This window comes from Bos mutus, chromosome 12 (genome assembly GCF_027580195.1).
Source record: "Bos mutus isolate GX-2022 chromosome 12, NWIPB_WYAK_1.1, whole genome shotgun sequence".
Classification (NCBI taxonomy): domain Eukaryota; kingdom Metazoa; phylum Chordata; class Mammalia; order Artiodactyla; family Bovidae; genus Bos; species Bos mutus.
The window spans coordinates 69,499,041-69,512,187 of record NC_091628.1 but is presented as its reverse complement, the minus strand read 5'-3'; the positions used below and the strand labels follow the sequence as shown (position 1 = coordinate 69,512,187).

At 38.7% G+C, this 13,147-nt stretch overlaps 1 protein-coding gene across 3 annotated transcripts in view; it reads left to right on the top strand.

Moving 5' to 3' along the window:
• ABCC4 (ATP binding cassette subfamily C member 4 (PEL blood group)) overlaps positions 1-13,147 on the top strand; it is a 185,073-nt gene that overhangs the window by 142,144 nt on the left and 29,782 nt on the right. For all 3 annotated transcript variants that reach the window (XM_070380662.1, XM_005909234.3, XM_070380663.1), the window contains 5 exons: positions 7,378-7,528; positions 8,951-9,070; positions 10,269-10,379; positions 11,333-11,433; positions 12,571-12,762. In XM_070380662.1, the coding sequence (XP_070236763.1) occupies positions 7,378-7,528; positions 8,951-9,070; positions 10,269-10,379; positions 11,333-11,433; positions 12,571-12,762 (675 nt within the window). The remainder of the gene's footprint in view (positions 1-7,377; positions 7,529-8,950; positions 9,071-10,268; positions 10,380-11,332; positions 11,434-12,570; positions 12,763-13,147) is intronic.

The following is a 13,147-nucleotide window of genomic DNA, read 5'->3' as shown; positions in this document are numbered from 1 at the left end:
TTTATGTATCCATTCTCTAGTTGATGGACATTTGTGTTGTTTGTAGCTTTTAGCAGGGAAACTTCTCTAAGAAGTGTTTATATGGCCATAGGTTATCATTCCTCTCCATCGAATGCGTATGTACGGGTGGAATTACTCAGTCATAAGGTAAGCATTTGTTAACTTAAAATTACCATAAAACTTTTCAAGATTGTTGCACCATCTTACACACCCGCCAGCAATATATGGGAGTTCTGGTTGTTCCACACCTTTGCAATTTTTGCAACACATAATATTATCAGGCTTTGTGTCTAGTCTTTTTGTGGATGACTACTCTCATTGTGGTATCAATTTGCATTTTCCTGATGATTAATGATAGAGTTCTTTTTCATGCATGCTTACTGGTCATTTTTTTCTCCAGTTATGCTAGCCACATTTATTTACAACACCATTATGGATTGAATTGGCACCTGATTCAAAATCATTTGATTCTCTGTAGTCAAGTCTGAGTTTGTATACTTCATTTATTTGGCATATTTTATTTTGTTCCACTGATTTGTTTATCCTTCTACTGATACCGCGGTCTTAGTTATCGTATGTATAATGGTTTAATTCCTCTAATTCATTACGTCTTCAAGATTATTTTGATCATTCTAGATCACTTACGTTTCTGTATAAATTTTAGAAACCTTTTAATTTGTTTTCAAAGAAAGCCTTCTGGAATTTTGATTAATATTTCCTTTTATCTATAGATCAGTTTGAGGAGTGTCTGAGGTCAGTTATATATTTGACTTACTGAGGTCATCTTTAATTTTAGAAGTGTTTTTTAGTTTTTATAAAAGTCTTATCATGCTTTGATTGACTTCATTCCTGAATATTTGATGTCTTTCAATTGTATTTATGGAATTGTTTTTAAGATCCACTTAAATTGTTTAAAGATCCACTTTCTTGTTGCTAATATATAGAAATATAATGATTTGTTTGTGAATCTACTTTCCATTTCTTGGACTTGATTTTTCTTTTTTAATTATATAGAATTTTCTATATCCACAATCATGTCAGTTTTCCTTCTTCACTTACAATTATTAGTTTTATTTCCTTGTTGTGGCCGAGGTTTGAGTAAAATGTTGAAAAGAGTGATAAATTCTTGTACTATTAAGGCAAAACTATTTCAATATTTTTCCATCAAGAATGATGTTAACTACAGTTTTTTAGGTAGACTGAATATTTCCGTTAATTTCTAAATTCCTGAGAATTTTACTGTTTTTAAAAATCAAGACTAGGTCTTGAAATTTGGCCAATATTTTTTCTACATTTGTTGAGATAATCATATGATTATTCACCATTAATATTTAAATGTGATAAATTATACCAAGTGATATTTACAGGTTAAATTAACCTTATATTGCTTAAATAAACTACAGCTGGTCATAATGTGTAACGTATTTTTTTCTGTACACATCACTGTATGCAATTTGTTAGTATTTTGTCAAGAATATTTTCATTTCTTCATGAATTATATTGGTTTATACTTTTCTTGGAATGTTTTGCCAGTTTTTGGCATCAAAGGTATGCAGACCTCATAAAAATACATGAGAAATGTATCTTTTTGTTAATGTATTTTCTTTTTTTCATTTTTTGCCTTACCTCAAGCTTGTGGGAATCTCAGTTCCCTGACCCGGGATTGAACCCCAGGCCGTGGCAGTGAAAGCTTGGAATCCTAACCACCAAGCTACCAGGGTCAGTTTATGTGTCGGTTTGGCCAGGCAGCATTCCACAGTTACTCAGTCAAAAAGTAGTCAAGCTGTTACTGTGTAGATATTTTGTAAAAATGATTAAAGTGCATAATCAGTTCACTTAAGTAAGGAATCCTATCTTAGATAGTCTTGGTGGGCCTAATTCAGTCTGTTGAAAGGGCTTAAGAGCTAAGGCTTCTGTGAATAGAAAGAAATTCTGCCTATGTGAACAGTATTGGCTCCTGCCCAAAAGTTCCAGCCTATCGCTTGTAACAGCCAGCCCTGTGGGTTTCTGACTTACCTAGCCAAGTTTGATTGTGAAATATTACTTTTTTGTGTTGTTAGATTCAGTTTATTGGTGTGTCCCTTAGTGTTAAGACAGTTTGGATTATGATTTTTGTTTCTTTTAATGTCTTTGGTTTTTATATTATGATAATGTTGGACTCAAATTCCCTGGATGAATTTGGTAAAACTTTCTTCACAAGCTACTCGTGAAGCTCTCTGGGCCTAACGTCTTTTTGTGTGTGGAGCGGGGAAATACACAGCATCTAAGCACAGCCTTAGTTGCGGCCTTCAAATTTTAATATCTGTAGATTTTTATTTTCTTTTATGTCAGAATACTTTAATTTTATTTCAATTTTGAATTAGATGATACTTCCAATGTGTTACTGAACTTCCAAGTATTTGATGATACAGTAGTTACCTTTTTGTTACTGATTTCTTATTAAATACACTTAGGTCAGAATATATTCTGTACTTTCTGTCCATTAAAGTTTGTTGATACTTGCTTTATAGAATAGGATATATAATTGAAAAGAACATCTAATGACTACCTTATCATGTATTTCTTGATTAGGTCATGTTTGTTAATGATGTTTTAAAAATATTTTATATCTCCATTGATTTTTTTTTTTTTAACTTGTTTATCCTATTAGTTTTTGAGGTAGGTAAGTTTAAATCTCCTATGGGTATGGCATTGTGTATTTCTACTAAGCTTTGTCAGATTTTGCCTTACACACTATTTAGCTATGTTATTAGGTGCATATAAATTTGGGTTTAGAAAAAAATCTATTGGATAAAATTGGCCCTTTATAATTTTTTAAAATTTATTTATATTTTAATTGAAGGAGAATTGCTTTACAAAATTTTGTTGTTTTGACCCTTTATTCTTATGAAATGTGTTCCTTTATTTCTAGCAGTCCATCCTAACTTCAAGTTAGATACTCCAGCTTTCTTTTATTTAATTTTTTTATGAGGTACCTTGTTCAACATTTTATTTCCACTTTTATGTGGATTATTTTTAAGGTGTGCCTTTTAATTTTTTAGTTATCTTATTTATTTTAAATAAATTTATTTATTTTTTAATTGAAGGATAATTGCTTTACAGAATTTTGTTTTCTGTCAAACCTCACATGAATCAGCCATAGATATACATGTATCCCTTCCCTTTTGAACCTTCCTCCCCTCTCCTGCCCCATCCCACCCCTCTAGGTTGATACAGAGTCCCTGTTTGAGTTCCCTGAGACACAGCAAATTCCCGTTGTCTGTCTGTTTCACATATGGTAATGTAAGTTTCCATGTTACTTTCTCCATACATCTCACCCTCTCCTTCCCTCTCCCCATGTCCATAAGTCTGTTCTCCATGTCTGTTTCTCCACTGCTACCCTGCAAAAAATTCTTCAGTACCATTTTTCTAGATTCCATATATATATGTTTGTATATGATATTTATCTTTATGACTTACTTCACTCAGTATAATAGGCTCTAGGTTTTTCCACCTCATTAGAACTGACTCAGATTTTTGAATTATTTCATTTTTAGCTGTGCTGAGTCTTCATTGCTGTGCTGGCTTTTGTCTGGTTGCGATGAGCAGGGGCTACTCTGTTAATTGCCGTGCACAGGCTTCCTGTTGTCGTGGTTTTTCTTTTTGTGGAGCTCAGGCTTCAGGGCATATGGGCATGCAGTTGTGTTAAGGTGGCCCTTTTTAAAATAGCAAATAGATGGACTCTGTGTCTTGAATTTCATAATGAGCTCAGACCCTGAGAAAGGTTAGACAGGAAGTATTGATCATTGAGATTTGCTGAACACAAAGGAAGGGAAAAGTGCACTATGTTTTCCTAATGGTTTCTGTTGTGTTGGGTCAGGAACTGTAAACCAAATCTCACCATTTACTCTTCAGTGGAGCAAAGTGTGACTCAGGATTAAGGGCTAACTGAAGAATTACACAGGTTTCGCAGCCAGGGTGGATGCCTCAGAAAAGATCTGAGGCAGTCAAATTAGGGATGAAAGGGATGGGTAATGAATCCTAAGGACAGCACACGTTTAGAAAACTTAATTCATACTAGAGTGTGTATGGATCTCATCATACAGATAAGACACACTAACTTCCCATCATTTTCTGATTTAACAGAATTAATTGGGTTAGGTGAGGTGAAGAGAAACAGGTGATAAACGAAGGGTCTGGAACCAAACCAGAGCTGGTCTCTAAACTCCCGTGAGCATTCAAGATACCATCTTTGCTTAACACCTGCAGACTCAATAATATTAACTCTAGGTCAGTATTAGATTTAGGACCTTACACTGAAGAGCTTTCCTTGTTTTTCTCTTTACTAATATTTATCGTGTGTTTGAAGGTTACTGAATATTGATTCATAGAAATTACATTTTATTTCTTAATACTTGGAGAGTTTTGTGTAACCTGTTCAAGATTTTAAAACAAGTACCTTGTTTCCTAGCAGTACAATTGATGAGATAGTCATTTCATTGAAAGGTAATTTTTTTTATCTCACATGTTTCCAGAATAAATAGAATCACTCCTACACCCACATCAGCAGACACCTTACTGATCAAAACTCGGCAGCATTTGTTTCTTTCCCTAAATCAGAAGAAACTTGTGCCAAGAGATGAATCTTGTTTATGGCATTTAAGTCATATCTTCCATATAAATCAGTAGAAGTTTAAGGCAGTCAGGATGATTTGTACTTATTACAACTTCGAACAAAATTCTTAAGAGTCTGACAGGAAAATTCAAAGGTTTGAGAGTCTTCTGAGGTGTTAGCAGTCTTAATGTCCCTGATTTTATTTTTTAATACTGTACACAGATAATAAAAGTAATGTCTACTTATTACGTGACTTTATGATTAAATACATATTTCACATTGTGCCTAATATGAGCATGAGCGAGAGAGAGTTCAAATAAGCATGGAGTGAGCCAAAAGTATGGATTGCATATTTATTTGCATAAAATAAGAAGAATACATTTTTACTGCTGTTTATAGAAAACATGTTCTTTGGCACAAGCTTCACAAAGACTAGCAGGAATAGAATCCTGTGGAATTAAGTTGAAAGTAAAATGTGGGTAGATACCTAGGAATTCCTACAGGACTGTAAGCAATTTGGAATTTAAATACTAAACAGGCAAACAGGCCCTCATATTTAAAACTGTGTTTGTGAAAGGAATACGTTAAATCTGCAATATTAGAATATAGTGTTAATTGTAGACTTAGAGAATTCCTGGGGAAACTTTAACCCAAATGTATATATTGAACTTATAAAACTTAGTCTCATTTTGTGTTCTTGGGGTTTATGTATTTATGACAATTAAATTGGGTTGTTTTTTAATTTTTTTTTTTACGCTTATGAAACTTTTCTTATTTAAACAGTATTTATTAAAATATGTAAGTGTCTATTAAACAGTGTTTATTAAAATGTGTAGCATTCAATTTTTTAAGACCTTTTCCTGATCTGTCTGCTTTTTGAGGTGAGCAGGCTCTTACGCCCTAATTAAGTAGTAAACACGGACTGGTCCCTGCATGGAAGAGACCCGTGTAACCCTAAGAAATTCAACAGAAATAGAAAATGCAGATAAATGGGCGAAAATATAATAGGGGATGATATTTAGATCTTAACTTTTTTATTATGAATTTTATGTGTATATGGGATACCATAGCAGGCAGAAATTAAAAGGACAGGCTTGGAGTCAAAATGAATGAATTCTCTGACTTTGAGCAAATTACTAAACCTCACTGAGCTTTTAAAAGAGAAATCTCCTATTCAGATTTGATATGAGAATGAAATTATATAATGCCTGTAAAATACTGGAGAGGTGGCACCCATGGCGAGCCTTATGAATTATCTATTATTGGTAATTTGAGGGTGAGGTGGTCACCACCACTTACTTGGTTGTCAACTTAATCTAGGAAATGGTGGAATTTCTTCAGTGATAGAGAATTTGCTGTGTGCAGTAGGAATAAAGCAGTTATTTTAGTTTTCACATTTTTCAAATGGTTTTTACACAAAGTCATTAACATTTTTTCAGAAAGCATTTCTTTTTCCCTTTCTCTGCCATGTTTGTATACTTAGCTTATTTAGATGCCACTGTGTTTTTGTCAGAAACAGCTGCTGTCCCGAGACGGCATCTGTTCAGAGGTGCTCATCAGATTTCCCTTCCACACGTGGTGGTGACAGGGTCCTCAGTCTTAGTCATCTTGATGTCCTAACCAGGCTGCTTGCTCCAAGAAGGCTGACCTGAGGGAGGACACAGTTGAATTTCCGGGGATTCACAAGTTTGCAAATTCTAGCTTTTTTCCTTACTATCAACTACCAATTCATACTGCATGGAATAGAAAATATCATTCATTTGGATTGATAAGCACACCACTTTTTCCCTTGGTCTCCCAAATGCTTAACATTTTTATAACAGTTAAATATTCACACAAAAGCTGAGTTTTTGCTCAGATTAAGAGTGTTGGAGTGTCTTACCCTTCCTGGTAGTATTTGAGAAGGTTAGCCCCAAGCTCTGTCTGAGATGGCACGATACCTGGGTAATGGATTTTGCTTTCCGGGTGTAGGTTGTCTTTGGCTGCAAAGAAAATAATCACTCCTCATTGTCCATAATGACCATATTCTCTCAGGTGAAAAACTGGATCGAATAATTGTTTGAAATGCACACTTTGAATCTTTAGCATAATGATAGAAAGTTGGCTGTAGGTTTGGGGGAAGATTAAATTTATCACAGTGACTCACGCCCAGACTACCCCTGGCTCTGTGACTTATGCTTTGCATTCGACATCAAGTTGATTTTGCTCTCCATCTACAAAATGAGATAATTATGCTGTTACTCAGTAGGGTTACTGTGATGAATAATGAGTTAATACATGTGATACTTTGAATGTGCAGACCTATGTACAGTCAGCACTCATAAACAGTCACTACAGACAGAAAACCACGAAAGAAGAATTCCAACTTTCAAAGGTCAATATTTGAGTGTTTCTTCCTTTTCTGAACTCAGAATTTGTAACCAACCACTTCTTTATCCCTCCATGTATAGCTGAGGCTTCTGGTTTCCTCATCTGTGATAGGATGACAGCTGACTATCTCATAGTTTCTGTTTTCTGAGCCTCAGATATTCTCATCTTTTCCAAATGGTACTGCCTGCACTTTAAGGCTACTTAGTCGATCAAAAGAGCTTATACCTAGAAACTTCGTACTTAGCCCAGTGTTTCACACATGGTAAGTGTACAGTAAACACCACGAGGACCACCTTTTTCCAACATATCCTTTGAGGAAAAGGAGTTTAATCCTAACAAAACAACCCAATAAATTTTATTTTTTAGAAGAATGCTGGATAAACAGGCCCTTGTTTCTATATTTTCTCTTTCAGACATTTCTACAAGTGATTGGTGTGGTGGGCGTGGCAGTGGCAGTGATTCCTTGGATTGCCATACCCCTGGTTCCCCTTGGCATTGTTTTCTTTGTTCTCCGGCGATATTTCTTAGAAACATCACGAGATGTCAAACGCCTAGAATCTACAAGTGAGTACCGGGGCTCTCAGGTTGGGATGTCAGTGCAGACTGACTTCCATTTATGATAATTAACCAGCACCCTGAAATCCTGCAGATTCCGTTTTGGAATTTCTCACCAAGTCTACATTTGGTAATGGCATATTAGGGGCCTTATGAGTCAGTGTAGCCTGTAAGGCACACAGAGCGGGTAGTGTGTTAATGGCAGCTTTGCATTATAGCACAAGGAGAACGAATGTGAGCACCGTGAGGATAGGGACCGATTTTGTCTTGCTCGTCACATGCTTCCTAACATAGACCAGCCACTCAGGAAAAGGAAATATTGCATCATTTTTCTAAAAAGGAAAATAGTGCATCATGTTAGAAGTAATGATCTTTTTCAGGAGATGCACAGGTAGCAAAGTGATGTCCTGATGGTATTAATACAACACAGGTTATCACTCGTCCCTGACAGAGGTCACAGGTTACAGTCTACCCATGGAAAAAAACAGCTTACAGCCCTGTTAACAATGGAAATGAGAACCATATGTGGTCCTCACTGCCCGGCAGCCTGCAGCCTGTTCCCTGATGATCAGGATCCTGACCCTGCTGCTTGTGGTCTCTGGGCTCTTTGAAAAGATGGCAGGAAGCAAGTGGCCAGTCATGTGCCACCAGGCCCAAACCCACATGAAATCACTCAAAAGAGAATGACCACTCTGAGGCCATGCCAGATTCTACAAGGGTGATGTGAGTGTCACATGCCACAGTGACCTCCAAATTCCTCAGGTATTCAGCAGGGCAGTTATAAGAACATCCGTCAGTTTGCCAGAGAAGAAGACGCCTTAATTGCCCGGGTCCTGCGGTCACAAGGGCGGTATAGTGCCAGGTTCTCTGTGACCCGCCCAGAGACTCCTGGTGCAGGGGCAGGGATGATGCTGTGAGACGGCAGACTGTCCGCTCACCTCACTCATTGCACCCTGTCCTCTGCCAGCCCTTAAGTTTCTAATCTTTTGGTGGTGACAGCACAAAGTTCATCAAAATTCAGTGCAGTGAGGACTCTTTATGGAGGATTAAGTTTAAAAATGATAATCAAAAATTAGAGAATTATAACTTCTTACCTGGAGGGATGTCAGGGAAGAATAGGGAGGGAGGCAAGATTGAGGGGGACCTTGATGAATGAGTTAGTACAGAAATGTGTTATCTAAATACAGGTCCGAATTGAATTTGATCAAAGATGACTTTGAAGGGAATCTGTTATATGCGGGTCGTGAAAGTGAAGCTTGGGATGAGGAGTTATTTGAGGGTCACAGTAGGTACTTTGCCAGGCGATTGCCAAGAAGCCCTGGGTGTGCCCCTGGGGAAGATGAATGACCAGCCAAGCTCAGGAAACAGTTGACTTCCTTGCGTGCAGCCTCCCTGACGTTCTCTGTCGTGTGTCTGTCTCTGCTTCCCCAGCTCGGAGCCCGGTGTTTTCCCACTTATCATCTTCTCTCCAGGGACTCTGGACCATCCGGGCATACAAAGCCGAACAGAGGTTTCAGGAACTGTTCGACTCACACCAGGACTTGCACTCAGGTCTGTAGAATTCTGGAAATGATTTCAAAGGATGGGATGTGCTGCCTTCTGAGGCCTGACCTCCCTCTCAGGTGGCCCTGCTGGCCGCACCTCTATGCCACCCCGTGTTCCCCTCTGTAAACCTGCCTCCCCCAGCCCTTCCTCTCAGAACCCTGTGTGTGCTCCCCTCTTCCCCGGTCACCCCCTGCTTTTCCTCCTCTTACTACCTTGCATTGTCCAACTGTCACCACATCCTATGGCTTTGGCCCTTTAAGAAGGACGTCCACAAACTTATAAAAAAACACACACAGTCTTTGTTGCAGCTACTCAGTTTTGCTATTATAGCACTAAGGCAGGCAAAAAGAATATATCAACAAATGGCTGTGACTATCTCCGAATAAAACTTTATTTAAAAAAGCAAGCTGTGTCCATTATTGGCCCACAGGCTGTTAGTTTGCCGACTCTTTCCTGAGCATGCTGTAGTTGGTCATTCGTGTCCGATTCTTTGCGACCCCATGGACTGCAGCACGCCAGGCTTCCCTGTCCTCCACTGTCTCCAGGAGTTTGCTCAAACTCATGTCCATTAAGTCGGTGATGCTATCTAAACATCTCATCCTTTCAGAGCATTAAGGAAAATAATTTCTCCATTATCAGATATGGCATCCAGAATTTCCTCTACATTAAAAAAATCCTGGTCCAACTGATGAAATGACATTTGGAAAGCCACATGCAGATACTGTTATCTGATGGTCCTTCAAATACTGGCTCCTAAGAATTAACACAATGTGGGGGGCCCTGTAGTAAGTGCAGGCAGTGCTGGAAACAGTGCCAGGTATCCTGTGCCAGCATAGACTTGGGAACAGTCAATTTTATGAGAGGATAAGCCTCACGTGGAGCCCAGTACCACAAGACACACAATGATGAAACCATTTTTGTATGTTAATCATTAGGATCATATTTCTCTTTATAACCTGTGGCTTGAAGTTTCCAGTGTCTGCTTCCCACAAGGCTCCTGGAGTGATTCCTATGTTCCCATACACTGTCATGTCAGAACCTAGCTTGTTGCAATCCTCAAGGTGCTTGAACCTATAACTTTGCTGTCCTAACTTGTGTAAAAATCTTCTGTGGTTCACCTGTGCAGAAGACCCCATCCCAAATCAAAGCAGCCTACGTGATATCTCTGCTTATTCATTCTGCTTATTTCTGTCCTCAAATCCAGAGGCTTGGTTCTTGTTTCTGACGACGTCCCGATGGTTCGCTGTGCGTCTGGATGCCATCTGTGCTGTGTTTGTCATTGTTGTTGCCTTTGGGTCCCTGATTCTGGCAAAAAGTAAGTGCATCACTGTAGTTTGATTACAGTTACAGCTTCATTTGCAGTTATTAATTTACCTTATTGCCCCTTTGTCTAATATACGGTTTCGTTCTAATGAATTGTGTTAAAGTGTTTGCACCATGTGATTCTGCAGTGTGGCCCCTGTAGAGGAGTCATTTGTGTCTTGATGAGGCTTTTGGTGAGACTTCTTGAAGTGTTCTTTGGTCCCTTTAATCTGTCTTCAGTGGGATGAATTCAGCCTAGCAACTGACCTTCTGAACATTACTGATAGCATTTTAGGTTGGGAGGAGAGAAACAAGTTTGCTGTTAAGCTTTTTGTCCAGCTTGTGGCTTTAGGACTGCTCGGATCTCTTGGTTATAGATGCCTGGTGTACTGCGGTGAGAAACATTGTCTGTAGGAAAGAACACCATCCTCACTGCTGTGTGGGTACCAGATGAGCGGGTGGTGTTGGTGTGCATGGCATGCATTCACCATCCCTATTGTGAATTACTATTCCATAGTAATAACACTGAATCATTGGGTTTAATAATGGAACAACAAGAGCAGTATTCTAGATTTAAAAGCAGTGGCTCTTAGAACCAATTGACTTGTTTTTCGTGGTTTTCAACTGTGGCTGCGTTGCACGTAAAAAGTGGAATTACATGATGATCCTTGAAACCATAGTGACGAAAGTCTGCATGATGACGTGTTTCTTTCCCTACATCGTAACTGTCAAGAGTATGTCAACCCTGTCAGGATTAATATGCTCTTTTAATAGTTTTCTGTGTTCATAGTGGTTGTTTTATTTCTTCTTCTTCTTCTTCTTTTTTTTTTTACTTTCACGGTCTCTATCAGTAGTTAGTAAAAGTAACACTATCTGTGTGCCAGTGATCTAGGCACAGTGACAGAAGGAGTCCAGTTCAGGGTTAACAGTGGGACTGAAATGTTTCCTTTCTTCTTCCTCATTTAGCTTTGGACGCTGGTCAGGTTGGCCTGGCGCTATCCTACGCCCTCACGCTCATGGGGATGTTCCAGTGGTGTGTCAGGCAAAGTGCTGAAGTTGAAAATATGGTGATGTTACCTTTTAGCCTTTTCCTTAACGTTAAATGACATAAAGGCAATTATTATGTAAAAAAAACTCTTAAAACTTTTTTACATCATAGCTAACAGGGTTTGTTAGATCCTTCCAGCATCTGTTTAACATTTATTTAAAATAAAATATATACATCTTTTGTCAGTGTTATGTATGCCACGTCAGCTGGTTTTATATTCATCACAAGCTGTCTTCAAATTTAATACATGTCTCTGTAGGAGGGAGTTTCTGACATCCTGCAGAAGATACAGCTTATTTCTTAGAGGCTTGTTTACATTTGTTATTTAATAGTTTAAGAATTTAGTATTTTGAGGTTTATTTGTTCAATTAATTTAATTATTCCCCACCATCTCCATTTTAGAATGTCTCCTTGTATGTGTTGAATGCCTGAACTTACCGATGGCCCTTCTTTTGGAAGGTACTATCAAAGGTGTCAAGTTAGGTTTGTGTAGGAGGCCTTGGAGAAGGAAATGGCAACCCACTCCAGTGTTCTTGCCTGGAGAATCCCAGGGACACAGAGCCTGGTGGGCTACCGTCTCTGGGGTCACACAGAGTCGGACACGACTGAAACGACTTAGCAGCAGCAGCAGTCAATATGTAAATTGCTTCCTTTTTTGAACATTTTCTCCTAAAGAGAGAAAAATGATGAAACTGAAATTTGTCTGTTTCACTCTCTAATAGAATAGAAAGTAGCTGATTATTAAAATGAGATGTAGTGACCATCCAGTTCTATTCATCTACAACAGATGATCCTTCTCTAGCAAAATATTAGTAATGATTTCTGTCCATACATACTGTTTTCATTGACAAGTATGTCAATGCAAATAAGTTTTAAAAACATATATGAAAATTGGGTCACATAGAGTATTCAATTTCTCTAGGTCATTTAGTCTTGATATAATGTTGAACATGGTAGCCATGATAAATGTACTACAAGACAATGAAAAGGTTACACATCATCGTAGTACTTCTGTCTTTTGTAGATGGTAAGACCTGAGGTATTGTTAACTATAGAAATGCAGATATAAAGATACAAAAGCAGAAGTTTCATTTATAACCTGGTATCCATTACAAAGACCCTCTGTTCCTAACTCGTGTGATGTCCTATGTTTCAGATGATTTCAGTAGAAAGGGTGATCGAGTATACAGATCTGGAAAAGGAAGCGCCCTGGGAATACCAAAAACGCCCGCTGCCGTCCTGGCCCCATGAAGGCGTGATCATCTTTGACAACGTGAACTTCTCATATAGCCTAGATGGGCCTCTGGTATTGAAGCACCTGACAGCACTCATTAAATCAAAAGAAAAGGTTTGCTTCAGCCACTTTGTTCTGTAATAGTTTCCCTGTGAACATTTAGCCCTGCATCTGCTATTGGCTTCCTGAGCGGTGTGTCGGGGGGGAGTCTTTTCATCCTATGTGCGTGAAGATTCGATCAGTCTGTCGGTGGGAACCAGGGCAGGCTCTTGGAAAAGAGACTTAGTGAGAGTCGACAAGGTGGTAGGAACCTCTTCCCTGCCTACCTCGTGCCCCACCTCCCCTCTAGCTTCAGGTTCTGATGTTCACATACTCTCAGCACTCGGGTTGTCTGTAGGCTCTCCGGAAGCTTGCTGTCCTCCTGGCTCCCACTGCACATGCTACCCTCCTCCTCAGAGACCCTTCCCCTTGGCACCTGCCCGATGAACGGCTCCTCATT